The following is a 19,691-nucleotide window of genomic DNA, read 5'->3' as shown; positions in this document are numbered from 1 at the left end:
TGGAGACATAACTCCAGAATGAATGAAGGGATGGAGCCTAAGTAAAGCAACACCCAGTTGTGGATGGGACTGGTGATAGAAGCAAGGTTTGATGCTGTAAAGAGCAATATTGCATAGGAATATTGGGTCCATGAACCTGGAATGTTAGGTCCATGAATCAAGGCAAATTGCAAGTGCTCAAACAGGAGATCGCAAGTGTGAACACTGACATTCCAGGAATCAGCGAACTAAGATGGACTGGAATGGGTGAATTTAATTCAGATGACCATTATATCTACTACTGTGGGCAGGAATCCCTTAGAAGAAATGGAGTAGCCATCATAGTCAACAAAAGTGTCCGAAATGCAGTACTTGGATGTAATCTTAAAAACGATAGAATGATCTCTGCTCGTTTCCAAGGCAAACCATTCAATATCATGGTAATCCAAGCCTATGCCCCGACCAGCAACACTGAAGAAGCTGAAGTTGATCAGTTCTATGAAGACCTATAAGACCTTCTAGGACTAACACCCAAAAAAGATGTCCTTTTCATTATGGGGGACTGGAATGCAAAAGTAGGAAGTCAAGAAACACCTGGAGTAACAGGCAAATTTGGCCTTGGAGCACGGAATGAAGCAGGGCAAAGGCTAATAGAGTTCTGTCAAGAGAACGCACTGGTCATAGCAAACACCCTCTTCCAACAACACAAGAGAAAACTCTACACATGGACATCACCAGATAGTCAACACTGAAATCAGATCGATTATATTCTTTGCAGCCAAAGATGGAGAAGCTCTATACAGTTAGCAAAAACAAGACCAGGAGCTGACTGTGGCTCAGATCATGAACTCCTTATTGCCAAATTCAGACTGAAATTGAAGAAAGTGGAGAAAACCACTAGACCATTCAGGTATGATCTAAATCAAATCCCTTATGACTATACAGTGGAAGTGGGAAATAGACTTAAGGGACTAGATCTGATAGACACAGTCCCTAATGAACTATGGACGGAGGTTAGCGACATTGTACAGGAGACAGGGATCAAGACCATCCCCACAGAAAAGAAATGCAAAAAAGCAAAATGGCTGTCTGAGGAGGCCTTACAAATAGCTGTGAAAAGAAGGGAAGTGAAAAGCAAACGGGAAAAGGAAAGATATATCCATTTGAATGCAGAGTTCCAAAGAATAGCAAGGAAAGATAAGAAAATCTTCCTCAGCAATCAAAAGCAAAGAAATAAAGGAAAACAATAGAATGGGAAAGGCTAGAGATCTCTTCAAGAAAATTAGAGATACTAAGGGAACATTTATGCAAAGATGGGCTCAATAAAGGACAGAAATGGTAGGGACCTAACAGTAGCAGAAGATATTAAGAAGAGGTGGCAAGAATACACAGAAGAACTGTACAAAAAAGATCTTCATGACCCAGATAATCACAATGGTGTGATCACTCACCTAGAGCCAGACATCCTGGAATGTGAAGTCAAGTGGGCCTTTTAGAAAGCATCACTATGAACAAAGCTAATGGAGGTGATGGAATTCCAGTTGAACTATTTCAAATCCTGAAACATGATGCTGTGAAAGTGCTGCACTCAAAATGACTGCAAATTTGGAAAACTCAGCAATGGTCACAGGACTGGAAAAGGTCAGTTTTCATTCCAATCCCAAAGAAAGGCAATGCCAAAGAATGCTCAAACTACTGCACAATTGCACTCATCTCACACGCTAGTAAAGTCATGCTCAAAATTCTCCAAGCCAGGCTTCAGCAATACGTGAACCATGAACTTCCAGATGTTCAAGCTGATTTTAGAAAAGGCAGAGGAACCAGAGATCAAATTGCCAACATCTGCTGGATCATCAAAAAAGCAAGAGTTCCAGGAAAACATCTATTTCTGTTTTATTGACTATGCCAAAGAAACAGTATAGAGGAAAGAAAAATAGAGAAACATCAGTGAAACTAAAAGTTGGTTCTTTGAGAAGATCAATAATACCAACAAACTTTTAGCTGTACAGACCAAGCTAAAGAGACAATGCAAATTATTAAAATCAGGAGTGAAAGAAGGGACATTACTACTGACTCTCCAGGAATAGAATCATTTATAAGGCGAATATTTTGAATAAGCTTATGCCAACAAATTAGATAACCTAAGATAAAATGGACAAATTGCTAGAAATACAGCAATTACCAAAAGATAGAAAATCTAAATAGGCCAATTGCAGGAAGATAAACTGAATCAGTAATTAACTCTCCCTAAATTAATCAAGTCAATCAGTCAGTCAGTCCAGGCCCAAAATGGCTTCACTGGTGAATTTCATAAAGTGCTCAAAGAAGTAATTTATAGTAATTCTTTGCAAACCCTCCCAAGAAATGATAAGGAATGGACACTTCTTAGCTCATTTTATGATTGTCAATATTACCTTGATACTAAAACCAGACAAAAACATCACACAAGAGAACTACAGACCAATATTCTTTATGAATATAGATACAAAATATAATATAGTCCTCAACAAAATACTAGCAATCAGAATCCAGCAACATATATCAAGAATTACACATCATGCCCAAGAGGGATTTATTGCAGGAATGCAGCATCGGTTTAGCATCTGAAAATAAATTAATGTAATACACCACATTAATAGAATAGAGGACAAAAACCACATGATCATCTCAATGGACACAGAAAAACCATTTGACAAAGTCCAACATCTTTCATGATAAAACTCAACAAGATAGCAATAAAAGGAAATGTCCTCAACATGATAAAGGTTAACTGTGAAAAACCAAAGTTAATTTCATACTTGATGGTGAAAGACTGAAAGCTTCCCCCTAAAATAAGGAAAAAGTCCAGGATTTCTACTTTCACCACTTCTATTCAACACCATACTTGGGTTTCTCGCCAGGATAATTAGTGATATGAAATACAGTCATCCAGATTGGAAAGGAAATAAAACTATCTCTCTTTGTAGATCTTATATATAGAAAATCCCAAGGAATCCACTAATAAACTATTAGAGACTAATAAACAATCTCAGCAAGACATCTCTGGCAGTCCAGTGGTTAAGACTGTGCTTCCACTGCAAGGGGCACAGGTTCCACCCCTGGCTGGAGAACTAAGATCCTGCATGCCACATGGTGCATCCAGAAAAACAAAAACAAAAAAGCCCAATATCAGCAAGGTTACAGTATAAAAACTTAATATACAAAAATCAATTGTATGTTTATGCAGTAGCAATAAATAATCTGATAATAAAATTAGGAAACAATTCTATTTGCAATAGCATAAAATAATATACTTAGGTATAAATATAGTAAAAGAAGCACAAGAATTATATACTGAAAACTATAAAACATTTGTGAAATAAATTGAAGAAGATTAAAATAAATGGAAAGATACTGTGTGTTCATGGACTGGAAGACTTAATATTGCTAAGATAGCAATACTTCCCAAGTTGATCTATAGATTCAACACAGTCCCTATCAGAATTCCAGCTGACTTTGTAGAAGTTAAGTGAAAGTCACTCAGTCACATCTGACTCTTTGCGACCCGATGGACTATACTCCATGGAATTCTCCAGGCAAGTATACTGGAGTGGGTTTCTGTTCCCATCTCCAGGGGATCTTTCTAACCCAGGGATCGAACCCAGATCTCCTGCAGGTGGATTCTTTACCAGCTGAGCCACAAGTAGAAATTGACAAGCTAAGTAGAAACTGGCAAGTTAATTCAAAAATTCACATGGAATCAGGAGATCCAGAATACCAAAACAATCTTAAAAAGATCAAAGTAGGAGGACTCATATGTCCTCATTTTAAAACTCACTACGAAGCAATGGTAATTAAAACTGTGGTACTAGCATAAGCTTAGACATTATAGGTCATATGGAATAGAACTGAGAGTCCAGAAAAAATCCCTTTTTTATGGTCAAATAGGCCAACTTAAGAGCTTCCCTGGTGGCTCAGTGGTTTAAAAAAATCTGCTTGCCAATGCAGGAGACGTGAGTTTGATCCCTGGGTTGGGAAGATCCCCTGGAGAAAGGCATGGCAACCCACTCCAGTATTCTTGCCTGGAGAATTCCCTGGACAGAGGAGCCTGGTGGGCTACAGTCCATGGTATTGAAAAGAGTTGGACACGACTGAGCACACACGCACACACATACTGCCTCTCTAAACATATAGTCAATGTAACCACATTGAGTGGGTTCAATTTAGATCATAGTGGCTGGCTCTAGGGAACTCTGAGTCAGCTGGGGGAATGGTATGTAATGACCTCTGTGCTTTAGGTAAGAAGTGCTCTAGGGGAGCACCGAGCCAGGAGCACGAACTAGCAGTCCAGGAGGTCTCTACCCACAGGCACTGTCCATGAGGCCCAACCATGCACCAGGTGCTAACTCCCTGTGAGGCAGATGAATAATTAGCATAGCCAGCCTGGCAACAAGCTGCCATCAGAGGTGGGTCCCAGGGGCATGTGCACTGAGCAGGTGGTGACTTCTCTCAGCCAAGGTCCTGATGTCCAAAAGTGGCTTCCCTCTCTGCAAGAGGAAACATCTCTAAGCACCCGGTTGTCAAGACCAGGTGACACACAGCCTGCCACTTGGTGCTGTGATGTGCAGATCCAAGGAGCAGCATGGGGCTGTGTGGCAGAGACAGTATGCCTGGAAAAGCCCACATCTCCGGACAGAAGGTTACACATGCCAGTAAATTCAGCTATGGTATGCTGACGTCTGGGACAGTGTGCCTCTCAGACTGAATCTGCTGTAAGTTGCTCATCAGCTTTCCCTAAAAGGGATGCCCTAGTGTAGCCCTCTGTACTCAGTTACTCTCAAGGGTAACTTAAATGCTTGCAAAGAAATAGGATGGTGATTCAACTGTGCTGTGCTTAGTTGCTCAGTTGTGTCTGACTCTTTGCGATCCCATGGGCTGTAGCCCGCCAGGCTTCTCTGTCCATGGGGATTCTCCAGGCAAGAATACTGGAGTGGATTGCCACGCCCTCCTCCAGGGGATCTTCCCAACTCAGTGACTGAACCCAGATCTCCCGCATTGGTGGTGGTTTGTTTACCATCTGAGCCACCAGGGAAGCCCGGTGATCCAACTAGATCACTATATAAGTATATGTGTGTGTGTACTCAGCTGTGTCCAACCCTTTGCAACCCCACAGACTGTAGTCTGCCAGGCTCATCTGTCCACGGACTTCTCCAGGAAAGCATACTGGAACAGGTTGCTATTTTCTCCTCCAGGGGATCTTCCTGACCCAGGGATCAAACCCACATCTCTTGCGTCTCCTGCATTGGCAGACAGGTTCGTTACCTATATATGCTCAAGTATATCACACACACACACACACACACACACACAGACACAGAGCAGGATGTTGATTTAGCTAGCCTCCTATTACTTGGCCTTGCTATATTCTACAGTCCAATAATCATTACTGGTTATAATAATGACCTAGAGGCTTTGGAATAAGTTCATGTTCTTTCTGACTCATCATTAAAAAAGCCTGTTATGTTCAATCCAGCTTTAGCACTCTGTGCATGTTGTGGAGTTTTAACTTCATGAAAATCAGTAAGTCATGCATGGGCTATGTAGTAGCCATTAAGCATAATACTTGATTCACTAGACCAAACTGCTTTATAACCATGGGAGAAAACGTAGAGTGAGTTCCTCCATCTGTGGTCCCAGTTGGGGCCCCCAAACCTTATTTTCATGGATTTCCCCAGGATACAAGGGAATTCAAGGCTGGAGAGAGAAGGTAGCTGCCTCTGGATTTCCTACAGCCGGAGAACTGGCATTTGTCTGAGTCTTTCTCAAGCCCAGGTATTGTTCTGTTGTGTCAGCTGAATTTCCCCCAAATAAATGCAAAGGCACTTACTGCACTGACATTATCCCTTTCATCATCTGTCCATATTCTCCCACTAGACTGTAAGCTTGGCGAGGACAAGGACCATGTCTGTTACTCCTGGCTCTATCCACACTGCCTGGCACATAGTGAATACTAGAGAAATAGTTGTTGAGTGAATAGATGAAATACCTACTGTGGGGAAACTACTGATAAAACTCAAGAGGTAATCCCTTCCTTCCCACATCCCCATTTTCCTTTGTCATTCAGTCTCAGAGGAGAGGAGGTGCTTTCTCTTTTCTACTTGTGGGATGGCATCCTTTGGCCATCAGAGGTTTTATAGTACAGATGGCAGCTCAGCCCCTTGGCTCCTTCTATTCTAAGTCAGTGCCTATGCTTCTCTATGTAGAACCTCCTTCACGTGCCTTGAGGCCACTGATCCTTTCCTACATCTGTGTTTGGTGGATTGCCTTCTGATTCCTTTGGACAGGGGCTTCCCCGGTGGTCCAGTGGCTAAGACTCCGAGCTCCTAAAGAAAGGGAGCCTGGGTTTGATCCCTGGTCAGGGGATCCCACATGCCATAACCAAGAGTTCACATGTCACAACTTAAAAAAAAAAAGATCCTGCATGCCACACAGAGATGGAATATCCCGCATGCTGCAACTAAAACCCGGCACAGCCAAATAAAATAATAATCATTGCTGTGAACAATGTGATGAGGTGTAAATACAGGCTTGTCACCACGTTTGTGATGAAGAGATCATGAAGTGAGAGGGTGGGTGTGAGTGTATACAGCCCACAGGCTGCTGGTTCATCCCCCGGAAGTGTGTTTCTACTCCTCGCTCTACATCACAGGTAACCATACTGCAAACCAATACGGCCTTAAAGAGAAAAGACAAGCGGCAAGGCGAGCGGACGGAGTCATCAGCATGAGAGGAGGGCGACTCCTGGGCAGTCAGTCTCAACTTCCGTCCACGATGTTTGGGTGCTGGGACAAGGCGAGCCTCGGGTGTAATACATGGAATGTCTGTTCTTTGGGTCTTCTCCCTCTCCTCCTACTGTGGTTCAGGACAGCAGTATCTGGACTGGGCTGATCTGTCCTAAGGCCCCTATGTGTCGCATCACCAGCACAGCTCTGGGTGATACACTGAGTTGCCTCACTGGGAAGCCTTCTGTTGGGGGGCAGCCCTTGACTCTATCTGATCCTAGTGATCATTCCCTCCTATCTCTGAGCCTCTTGCTGGGCTTACATAGCCCTTCCTACCCCCCCCCCCCCGCCTTCCATGGCCTCTTACTTCAGGCGGCTCTGTCAGTGCCCACTCTGATGAACGAAAGAAAGGTTTTACCTTCATTTTCAACTGAGCCAGGACATCTGTGCATCTCTCCTAGATCACTGTACCTCTAAAGCTTTGCCTTAGATCTCATGGGATTCTCCACTGGTTCTATGGATTGCTCATTTGCTGTTTTTATGTTATGCTTGTTGACCAACTCAGACACAATGTATTGTCCCCAGCATCCTTTGTGGGACAGGCCCATATGAAGGCCAGCTGTCTTTTCCACTGGCTTGGGCCAGGTGAGACGCAGTGGTGTATCATGGACTCCTGGTAAACCAGGAGCTGGAAGAAAGGGGTGAGCCTTCCTCCATGTCTTCAGGGTCCAAAGGGCCTCTGAGACACCAAAAACTCAGGCTGAGCCCTACCTGCCTTGATCATTGGAGGTGGAAGAGGCTGGCTGGCGGGCCTGGAGAAGACCATCTTCCTGGAATCCAGCAGGAGGCGGCAGTACCCCGCAATCAGGCAGGCAAAGTTGGTGGCTTCGGGCCACTCCATCAACAGCACCAGAGGCTGGGGGAGAGACAGGAGAAAACGTGAGGAGGCAGGAGGGAGGGGAACAGGTGCATGTCCAGGGGAACAACAGCAAAGACGAGATGACTTGCATAGTTATGAGAACCTCCTTTCTGAATCCCACATTAAGGCACCTAGGCTGACAGATAATTTCTTCTGATTTGAGAATTTATTTATAGTCAACTCTTCCCCAGGTATCAAAACTAAATCAACCTTTAATTACACATTTAATGAACCACTTTTACTGAAACAGACTAAAATTATATAACATCACACCACTGCTGTGTGGCTGTTTGGGTTTATTGAGGCTCGGCAGATGGGCAAGCCTGCTGAGAGAACAAGGCTGAACCTGGGAGTCTAGGCTAGGTTGGGGAAGATCCCTGACAGGAAGTTCCTCAAATGCATGAACTATCTCTTACTCAACTCTATAACCTTCTAGGATACCCAGAACAGCTCCCCGGACATGAATACTCTGAGCAAGCCAGTCCTCACTGTGTCTTCTGGGCCACAAAGTCTTTCTGGTCTGTAGTCCTGCTCAGATTTGCATGCTGTCCCCCCATTTTCCTGTTTCCCAAAGTGCCCTCCCAATGTTAACTGGTGCCCCTTAAAAGACTTCCTTGGTCAAATATGTATGTGAAACACTGAGTTAACCAAAGCTATGCACACAGTTACACTCATAGGAATTCTCAGATCCTTTAACATATTAATGTGCACTGTGAAACTTCAAGAGGGGGGCTTTAATACTGCAACTTTTTCCAATTATTTGATCCAAAAAATCTATTTTTATAAAACATCTCATAGTAGCAGGGCTGCTTTTTTTTGGGGGGGTTGTTTTATTTAACCCACACTGGAAAATACTAGCATGCTCTGTTGACTTCTGTTCCTGACTCTAAATCAGTCAAATGAATCTTGGGGTTAGCTAGCTGACTACTTCAAAGACCTGGCAATGATATACCAAAAAAAAAAAAAAACCCAACCAAAAAAAACACCAACACCTTTTCCAGAAACCTTCCCAATATCTGTATTCTTCAAGTGTGGCTTGAAAATAAATTTGGGTCAGACTGAAGCCAGCCATGAGAGTATTTTCCCTGCCATAGGGAAGTGGCCTCCATGTAAAGACCACCGAAGACTAGTTGAAGAGGAAGCCATGGGGTCATGCGTCATCTTGTCTTTTGAGGGTTTCTGGACCAAGCACTAAGAGCAAAAAGAATTAAGAGGAGGGAATGAGCCTCCTCTGACTAGTGAAGAAGCTATTGGAACAGTCCAGGTGAGGGGTGATTAGGACCCTACTAGGGGCTTTCTTGCGGAGAAGGCAATGGCAAGCCACTCCAGTACTCTTGCCTAGAAAATCCCATGGATGGAGGAGCCTGGTGGGCTGCAGTCCGTGGGGTCGCTAAGGGTTGGACAAGACTGAGCGACTTCACTTTCACTTTTCACTTTCACACATTGGAAAAGGAAATGGCAACCCACTCCAATGTTCTTGCCTGGACAATCCCACGGACAGGGGAGCCTGGTGGGCTTCTGTCTATGGGGTCACACAGAGTCGGACACGACTGAAGTGACTTAGCAGCAGCAGGGGCTTTCTTGATAGCTAAGATGGTAAAGAATCTCCCTGCAATGCAGGAGACCTGGGTTCGATCCCTGGGTCAGGAAGATACCCTGGAGAAAGGAGTGGCTACCCATTCTAGTATTGTTGCCTGGAGAAACCCCATGGACAGAGGAGTCTGGTGGGCTATAGTCCATGGGGTCACAGAGTCAGACACGAATGAGCAACTAACACTTCTACTTTCCGGGCAGTAGCTGTAAAAAGGCACATCACAAACACTTGATGGAACTTGGTCACCAACTTGACTAGCCCTATTTGGCTGGACCATCACCTTGGGAACAATTCTGAATCCAAACCAGCTCAGCTTTTAGCTAAAGTTGTACCAGTCAGTTCTCTTTGCTATTGCTCAGGATCCTGAAACATAGTTTACATTGAATATTTTCAGTTCACATAGACCAGGGATTGGCAAACTTGTTCTGCAAAGGGCTAGACAGTAAATATTTTAGGCCTGGTAGGCCACACAGGCTGTGTTGCAGCTCCGCTCTTGTAATGTGAAAAAAGCCACAGATAATCTGTAGACTAAACAAATGGGTGTGGTGGTCTCCAAAAACTATTTCTAGAAACAAGTGCTGGTGGGTCAGGTTTGTTTCACAGTTTGCCACCTAATCTATGAGTAAAGCTACTTTCCAACTAAATACAATAGTCTGTATTCACATTCACACCTCTCGGCTTGTTTCATTTGTCAACAGTGATCTCATGGTCCTTTGGAAATTCTTCTCTGGACTTCAGTTTCTGAGAGATGACACTGCGCTCTAGTTCTATAAGCTCTGACCACATTCATCTCTCTCTCTCTCTCTCTCTCTCTCTGGGTCTCTTCTTGTGTAACCTCCCTGGGACCTGATGTCTCAGGCTCAGTCCTCAGGCATCAACTTTCATTTTTGAGCTAGGGATGCCAAAGTCACTCTTTCTAGTCCATTCCCCTCTTGAACTCTTTTCCTATCTCAGAGCTTGTGCCATGCTGGGTCTATATCACACAGTCTTGTGCTGAATAGAATCCTAAGTTGCTTAATAGTTATTGTTCATCCAATTATACTGAATGCCACAGTAAGGCATTTTGGATTCTGCCCCACAGGCAGTGAGTTAGTGATGCTCCTATGGAACTCATTCAACACCATCAGGAAAAGAACAAAAAGGAACCATCTGTACCCAGAAGAACAATGACTCTATTCTCCAGTGATAAAGGGACCAGGGATAAGATACTACTTTTGAATCATTGTTTGGAAGGGGTAGAGGAGATGTTTGTACCTCCAGTTAATGCATGCTTCTCAATCACCACAGAATGGTCAACTATGTGTACAACAAAGTAGAGACAGAGGGGGATGGGATGGGGTGGTGAGGCAGGGGGAGAAATAAGATCCCCTTCCTTTCTGCCTCACCCCCTGCCACCAACAGCAGAAGGATACATACAACAGGTGTGGATAGCTGCTACTGCCATTACTACCAGGGCCCAAGACAAGCTAGGCTGGTCTCTGGAGCATTCACAGACATCATGGCCATTGTTTCATTCTGGACCCTCATAATCTTCCTCTAAGACCAAATCTTCTCAAAGTATATGTAAATGGGTCACAAGTGTGCTGAGACCCTGAGCCCCTCAGCCTCTGGCCAAAACTGCCTCATTTGTTTATTCCAGTGGGCCATACAAATTGTGATATTTTCATGATTAGGAAAAGGTGAGGATACACTAACCTGAGGACTGATAGCCTCCTGATTGGCCTGCTTTTTTTTTTTTTTTTCCGGCCACTCTGCACAGCATATGGGATGTCAGTTCCTGACCTGGGAGCAAACCCGTGCCCCTATAGTGGAAGCACAAAGTCCTAACTACTGGACCACCAGGGAAGTCCCAGCCTCTTTGCTTCTAGTCTCTACCCACTTCACCTCCATCTTGCTGCCTGAGCATCTGTCTAAAACACAACTCTCACTTAAAATCTTTACTATCTCATCCCCTAAAATCTACTGCCTTCCAACGTCACACAAAGCCTCTCGTGACCCAACCTACAGCTCCAAGCACATCTCCCACTAATTCTGACTCCTCTCAGCACTGTCCTTCACCATATGCTCCAGCAACACCACATCATTTACATGGTGCTAGACAGGCCTTGTGTCTTTACCCTCTCATACCTTAACCTATACCACTCCCTCTGGCTGAAATCCTCCCATGCCCTGTCCACCTAGCAAGCCACTACACACTGGATAAATGGCTCAAGGACCACACGACCCCCTGAGAGATGCAGCCGTTCATCCTAGAGCAGGGCCAAAGTAGTTCATGCCTTCATGGATTTTATAATCCATCAGGAAATAAGACATAAATGAAGGGAACTTCCTCAGTGACTAGGACTCAGCACTTTCACTGTGGTGGTCTCGGTTCAATACCTGGTTGGGGAACTAAGATCCCACAAGCCTCTCGGTGCAGCCAAAAAATAAATGAAGTAATCATACAAAGGAATATGATTGCAAGGTGTGATAAGCACTATGAAGGGAAAGTGTGTGTGTATGTTAAGTCACTTCAGTCGTGTCTGACTCTTTCCGACCCCATGGACTGTAGCCTGCCAGGCTCCTCTGTGCATGGGATTCCCCAGGCAAGAATACTGGAGTGGGTTGCCATTCCCTTCCCCAGGGGATCTTCCTGAGCCAGGGATTGAACCCTTGTCTCTATGTATCCTGCCTTGGCAGGCGGGTTCTTTACAACTAGTGTCACCCAATATGAAGGGAAAGTAGAGAGACCTATCAGAACATAGAATGTACTGGACTGGTGGGTGGGTGGGTGTGAATGTGTGTATGCGTGACTACTTTGGGTTCAGAAAATGGAGAGAGCTTCTTTGAGGAAATGGCATTGACTGACAAATAGAATGAGAGACCACTGGACCAACGCACAGGCTGACTGATTGATGGATGGACTGATGACAGACTAGCTGGCTGCAAGCAGTCTGACTCACTGATGCCCTGGCTGATGAGCTGGCTGCAGGACAGGCAGAATGCCTAACAGCCTGACATCTTGACTGGTTAGCTGGCTGGCTGGCCAATGGACAGATCAGAGGCTGAGTGCCTAACTGGCTGATTGACTGAACTGTCTGCCTTCAATTTCCCCTCTTCTCTCCTAACCCCACTATGGCCCAATGTCAGTAATAAAACAGTATAAAGGCAAAATCTTATGCCCAGAGAGGGCCAAACGTAGCCTGAATTGGCTCATCAAAGCACATCAGCAGCCTCTCATCTGCATCCCCATATAACCCAATCGGCTCCAGCACGGGCCAAATGTCGCTCGCAAAAGGAACACAGAGGCAGTTTTTTCCAGCAGGGGTAAAAAAAAAAATCAAATCAGAGGCAGGCAAGCAGAAAGATTGGATAGGTTTTCTTAGAAACCTTCAAAAACAACATTTTATTTTAAATAGGATTTTAATGATCATGACATCTAATGTAATGCTTGTCCCGACAGAAACCACTAGAGCAATAAGGCTCAAACATGAGAACAGAAGACACACTGGGCCACAAGAGATCCTTTGGGACTTTTGTGTGATGATTTCTTTCTCCCTCTTATGGGTTTCCGTGGTAATGGGGTATGGTAATGGCCCAGAGCCATCTCAGCCCCAGACTGCTGTCTCCTGGAGAAAGATATTTGCGGACTACCTCATGTTCACCTCACTCAGAGCAAGTAAACTGAGTGAGAACTGTAACTAAATAGGCCCAGTGAAAAAGTGAAAGTGACAGTCGTGTCCAACTCTTTGCAACCCCATGGACTGTAGCCTACCAGGCTCCTCTGTCCATGGGATTCTCCAGGCAAGGATACTGGAGTGTACTACCATTCCCTTCTCCAGGGAATCTTCCTGACCCAGGGATTGAACCCAGGTCTCCGACATTGCAGGTGGATGCTTCACTGTGTGAGCCACTGGGGAAGCCCTTAAATAGGCCCAAAGAAAAAAAGTGGAAGTGACAGTGAAGTCGCTCAGTCCTGTCCGACTCTTTGTGACCCCATGGACTGCAGCCCACCAGGGTCCTTCGTCCATGGGATTCTCCAGGCTAGAATACTGGAGTGGGTTGCCATTTCCTTCTCCAGGGGATCTTCCGGACCCAGGGATCGAACCCAGGTCTCCTGCATTGCAGGCAGACGCTTTAACCTCTGAGCCACCAGGGAAGCCCAAATAGGCCCAAGCCATCTTCAAATAGAAAAGAAGAGGAGAATGGAGTAGGAGACATGGCCAGCCCTGAGAAGGTACAGCAGGGATTCATCTGACATGCTCTAGCACCACCTTCCTGGGGTGCCCTGGGAGTTTGAAGGCACCCACCACTTGAGGATGCCAGCTAGGGAGGGGACTGGCCTTGTGGAGCCTCAGCTCACACTAGCATCCCTGAAAACAGGAAAAAATGGAAATTCATAGGCCTGGAGGAGTAAGGAACAAGATGGTTGTCCTTGAGTCCCAGGGGACTGGTGCCTTTGCATTCTTGCCTCCACAGCATCAGGAAAGGCTAACTGTAATAGTCAGTCAATTCGCGGGCAAGACAGAAAATCACTTTGAGGCAGTGGTTCTCAGGCCAGATGCACATTAGAATCACCTGGGAAGCTTTAAAAATATATCCATTCCTACCTCATCCCCAGAAATTCTGGTTTTTAAATGGTTTGAAAAGAAGAGCCTGGGAAGCCAGTGGTTTTGAAATCTCCATACCTGAATCAAATGTGCAGTCAGAGCTGACTGCCTTAAGTGAACAGTCTCAGTTATTAAGGCCCTTCCAGAATATTCCCAAACCAGAATAGCACATCTAGGGGGAAATGGCCAACTCTGGTTTCTAACTTCATGTTCCTTGTTCAGGAAGTTCAAAGAGTGTTTCCTCAGTGTACCTCATGCAGTGGTGTGCTGGTAAACATTTGACAATCAGTTCTCCAAAGTTCTGATTTGGAGTGTTTGGTAACTTCCCTGGCATCCATACTCCCACCATGGCTGCTTTCCAGTTATCAATATGCCCTCGCTGAATGCAGAGCTGAGAGAGATATAGACGCCCAATCAGCTCCTATGTGCCTGTGTGAGTTGGCTCCAGCACGACACCGGCCCTACGGAGAGACTCTACTGAGCCCAGGAAGTCACCCTCCAGTGCAGAGCTTCCCAGACCGCCTTCCCAAGTCCTCCTCCTTGTGCACATATATGGGAGAGGCACTGCTCAGGAACCACAGACACTGATAATATAAAGTGCCTCCTGGAAGCTTCCTTAATCCCCCAGCCAGAATAAATTTTACCGTCCTCTGTATTCTAACACGCTCTTCCCATGTTAAGAACCTGGCAGCCAATACAGGAGACTCAAGAGACACAGTTTCAGTCTCTGCATCGACAAGGAAATGGCAACCCACACAGTATTCTTGCCTGGGAAATCCCATGGACAGAGGAGCCTGGTGGGCTACAGTCCATGGGGTCACAAAAAGTTGGACGTGACTGTGCATGCACGCACGTACTCTAACATGATCCTGCTGCCTCTTCTAAGGTACCTCCTTTGGTACGCATACAAGGGTGTACTTCCTTCTCTCCTACAAGACAGTAAGCTTCTTGAGGGCTAGGAGCCATGTGTTTGTTTGTTTGTTTTCATCTTTGTATCTCCCATTGGGTTTAGTGTCCTTCCAAGCAACAGTAAATTCATAGTAAATGACTGTCTAATGAAACCTGGATCATTCTGTCCCTCAGCCTTCCTCTGCTCCTCCTACCAGTGTATCACCAATTCTGCCAGTTTACCCGAGAAAGGGACACTTCCCTGTCCATTTCATAGGGCGCTGACTTGTAAATAGAGATGCTCATGTCAGACATCTCTGAACACAGATGTGTCAGATTTTATGTTAAGAGAAGTTGGGTTGCAGATGGAACATTTATCAAAGAAATTACACTTTAACGGAGTGAATGAGAGCTTCCTATTTGAAGGAATCTTAGTTTCCTGTTGCTTCTGTAACAACATGTGTCTTCTCTTATAGTTCTGGATATCAGAAGTTTGACACAAGTCTCATGGGCTAAAATCAAGTGTAGGCAGGCCTGCGTCCCTTCTGGAGGTTTTAGGGGAGAATGGCTTTCCTTGCCTTTTCTGGCTTCTAGAGGCTGTCCATATTCCTTGGTTCATGGCCCCTTCTTCCATCTTCAAGGCCAGCAAGGTTGGGCTGCTTCCTTCTCACATCACATCACTCTGACCTTCTCTTCTGTCTCCCTCTTCCACTTACAAGGACCCTTATGTTGACACTGGGCCCACCTGGATAATCCAGGCTAATCTATTTATTTTAAAGTTAGCTGACTAGCAATCTTAATTCCATCTACAACCATAATTCCCCTTGCCATATAACATAGTATATTCACAGGATCTTGGGCTTAGGGCATGGGAATTTTAGGGGAGGTGTATGATTCTGCTTACCACACATGATAAACCTTTTGACAAAATAGAAACATTTTACTATAAATTAGAATTATCCTGTGGTTTCTCATATGCATTGTATCAGTGCCTTTAAGTAAAGCCAGTCTGACCTATCTACCACTTGATGGTTGTATCATCTACCTAACGATTTGCTGCTTCTCACTCGGCAAAGCATAACCTTCTTATACCCTCCTCCATGCACCAACAAGATGTCCTGTTTACCCTGCGATGCAGTGTCTCACCACTTCACCCAGCCACAGTGTGGAGCGTCTGTGAGCCGCCTGCATAGCACCGTGCCTCAGTGCATTCAGGATACAGGCAGCAGGCAGCGAGGGTTAGGTATAAGGCCTCTGCACTGTGTGTGTAAGAGAGAAATGTGTGTTGGGATATTTAAGCCAACTCTGAGGGATTCTACATTTCACCCTCACTCTTGTCCATTATCACAGCTATTCCTCCAGTTCAGACCCTGCCCTGGTCACTTCACCCTTGGACTTGCACTACTTTCCCCTCTCTGCCTCCCTGGCTTCGCACTAGCCTTGCAAACATCCATCTGGTACACTGGTCCCAGTCAGCTTTTGACTTGTCATTCCTCTCTTCAAGGGCCTACAGTGGATTCCTAGTATTCTAACACATTGAATCTCAATTCCTCGCACTGGCCTTTGAAACTTTTCACCAGCTCCTTCTGCCCATCCCCAATCTCTCTCCAATCTCTTTTCTCATTATTCTCCTCTCCAGCCAAGCAACTATGCTTATCGACCCGCACATATGGCTTACTTATTTCCGTGCTTGCTCTCTGTCTGTGAACACATCCCACTTCTCCTTGCTAATCCATGCCTATCACTTCAAGATCCAGCTTCAAACACTCTCCTGTGGGAAGCAAGTTCTGGTTAACCCCTTCCTCTTCTTTTGTTCCAGGTTCTACACCACACTTAACCACAAAATTCACTTCATATGAACTTTTCCTCAATGCTGTTTTGCACTGGCAAAAATAACAGGTTGCATTTGTTGAGTACTTACTCTGTGTCAGACAGTGTCCTAAGACATTTTACCTCATTTTCTCATTTAATCCTGAATGACAACCTTTGGAGACAGGCACTCCATTTTGCAGTTGAGGAAATCAGTGTTCAGAGAGGTTAAGACACTTTCTCAAGGCCACACAGCTAGGAAGTGGCAGAGCTGAGATTTGAACCTGGTCCGTCTGATTCCAGAGGTCCATACATGTTCTGATGTGGTATGATTAAGGCAGGTCATGTGCCTTTGTGAGTCTCCCCAATAAGAGCGTGACCCCTCCTGGGCGGCATTCATGCCCACAACTGTGGCCAGATCACTCCTAGAAATGAGAGGAGGGTTCCTCACTCAGGCAACACCCAGCAACTCTGCTGGGGCTGGTTCCTCCCAGAACCACAGATGCAGAGGTCTGTGGTTCTCAAACTTGGCTGTACTACAGAATCACCAGGGAACCGAAAAAGAAAGAAATCCTGATGCTCGGGCTGCAGCCTGACCAATTAAATCACAAACTCTGGGAACAGGGTTCAGTCATCTGTGTTTTTTTAAAAAAAACTCTCAAGGAAATTCTGTTGTGTAGCCAGTGTTGAGAATCACTCGCTGAACAGAGGAGACTCAGTTGGAAACCCATTTCTCAGTTTTAAACCCTTTTAATTTCTCAGGAAGCCGTATCTTCCCTGTATGTCTTGTCTTTCCTCCCCCACTTCCCTGTCTGTTTGGCTTTTCACCCATTTCACCCAACAATATCTGAGGAGGGCAGCAATCATTGGTTGAGGAAGTGGCCACAAGCCAATTAAATACTGGCTCTGGGAAGGTTCCTAAACCAATGGAAAGCCTGTGAATCACAGGTGGAAAAAAATTAACATATTAAAGTTTCCTGGGTTTCACAAAGACAAAAATAAATAATTTGCTCTTTTAGAAACAGCAAACATTCTACCTCTTAATCTGCTAACAATATCTCCCCCTAGGAAATCCTTTAAGATTAAGAAAGGAAACTTGCACCTCCTCTAACTGCTTCCGCCAGCTGGCAGGCAGGCCTGCCCTCCATCCACACTGGTCACTGGGTGTTCAAACAGGAGTGACATAGAGCGGGTGGCTGATCACGGCTGCCAGATTCTGTACAGGTGACAGCTGCTTGCCAGTCTGAAGGAGCTGATCTATGGGAAAGGTTGTAAGATCCTAGAAGAACTTGACTCTGGAAGGTGAAATGGGGATGGGGCTCTGCCTGCTTCCTGTCCCCCCAGGACCCCTTGGTTCTGTCCACACACTCAGACACTCCTCCTCCATGAATCCAAGTGTGTGCACCTATGGCACCCAACTGGGGTGCACACATCCCTTCAGCCCTGGGGGAAGCCGGGGGGGCCTGGGGAGGCCAGAGTCCCAGGGGCTGGCCCATTTACCCCAATGTCCCACATGAATATCATGTCCTATGCATGCTATGACACGAGAAGGATTGGGAAGAGATAGTCTGGGGGTAATTCCAAGTTCCCCAATCTCTGTGCCCAATGCTAAAACTTCTCACGGGGAGATCAGACACTTTCTAGCCTTCCCTAGCACGGGCTGACCTTAATAGGGGGTCAAGGGCCTCCCTGGTGGCTCAGTGGTAAAGAACCTGCCTGCCAATGCAGGAGACTCCAGTTAATCTCTGGTCTGGGAAGATCCCACAACTGCTGAGCCTGTACTCTTGAGCCCAGAAGTTACAACTACTGTGCCCTAGAGCCCATGTTCCACAATGAGAGGCAACGAGAAGCCCGTGCCCCGAAATGAAGAGTAGCCCCCACTCATCGCAACTAGAGAAAAGCCCATGCAGCAGTGAAGATCCAGTACAGCCCATAAATAAATAAACCAAAAATTTTTTTAAATTGCAAAGGTGATTAAAAGAAAATGAGGTCAAGATAGCGTGTCTCAGAGGGTTGAAAAGAGGAAGAAACATAAGCCCCCAAAGGCCCAGGATCTGAACCACTTCAGAATCACTGAACCTCACCTCACGGGCTGAAACTGTCCAGTTTACTTCTCCCTCTCTTCCCCAGGCCTGTTCCTGGGAAGGGACCCCTCGAAGCCGGGCTTACCTTGGCATCCATGATGCTGGTCTCCACCCGGGCCACGCCCTGGTTCTCCCGGAACAGCTGGATCTTGCTGATCTTGCTGAACTCGGACAGCACAGTGGTGAGGTTGGTTTTGAGGTCAATAACGTGGCTGATGCCGTGACGGGGCCCCACCAGGAGGGTGGTGGCTGACTGCTTCTCATCCTGGGGCCCAGCGTGGCACACAGCGTTCGCAGAAAGAAGGGCAGAGGAGGGGGAAGGCGGAAAGAGAGGACAGCATGGGACTGGTTCTGCTGGGAGATCTGGAAACATCTGGAGCTCAGCGTCAGGGCAAGACAACTTCGAGGGGAAAATGGTCTGGGATGCCCCTGTTCCCAGGACAGGGCCCTGGATCATCGGTCTAAATGGACACATTAGCTTCAGTAGCAGGGAGAGTGAAGTGGGCAGCAACAGGGCTAGTTCCAGCAAAATCATCAAATAGGTGAGGTCTGTTTTGGTGCCTTTGAAGTACCCTTGTCCTACTAAACCTCAGAGATTTTCCCATTGGTTGCCTTGGGCCACTCAAGGCTCCCTTGGTGCTCTGTCTAAACAGGTGGCATCCTGTGTTTGGTCTTTACACTCCCCCACCAACAGCTTGCACTTCTCACCTGGTGCTAAAAGCTAAACTGACAAAGTAGGCTGGAGGGGGATCTCCCTCCCTAAGACGCTATTTGCCCTCTATAATAGGCACTATGGGCTCCCCCAGTTGACTCAACAGTAAAGAATCCACCTGCAATGCAGGAGATATGGGTTCGATCCGTGGGTCAGGAAGATCCCTGGAGAAGGGAATGGCTACCCACTCCAGTATTCTTGCCTGGGAAATCCCATGGACAGAGGAGACTGGTGGGCTACAGTCTACTGGGTCACAAAGAGTCGGACACAACTAAGTGCACACACACGTAATAGGGACCACAGTAGTCTTACCCCAGAGGAATGATCTATAAGAATTTCAGCAGTGGACTTCCCAG

The 19,691-nt window shown here is 45.9% G+C and overlaps 1 protein-coding gene across 1 annotated transcript in view; it reads right to left on the bottom strand.

Moving 5' to 3' along the window:
- The window catches only part of FRMPD3 (FERM and PDZ domain containing 3), a 66,540-nt gene that overhangs the window by 11,000 nt on the left and 35,849 nt on the right, over positions 1–19,691 (bottom strand). Inside the window, exons 11-12 of the mRNA XM_055393424.2 lie at positions 18,709–18,888; positions 7,512–7,656 (exon numbers count right to left, since the gene is read on the bottom strand). Of these exons, the coding sequence (XP_055249399.2) occupies positions 7,512–7,656; positions 18,709–18,888 (325 nt within the window). The remainder of the gene's footprint in view (positions 1–7,511; positions 7,657–18,708; positions 18,889–19,691) is intronic.

This window comes from Moschus berezovskii, chromosome X (genome assembly GCF_049115385.1).
Source record: "Moschus berezovskii isolate FMDL1 chromosome X, NW_MosBer_1.0, whole genome shotgun sequence".
NCBI classification, from domain to species: Eukaryota; Metazoa; Chordata; class Mammalia; order Artiodactyla; family Moschidae; genus Moschus; species Moschus berezovskii.
Note: the sequence above shows the minus strand (reverse complement) of the source record. Positions and strands in the feature narration are given on the sequence as shown.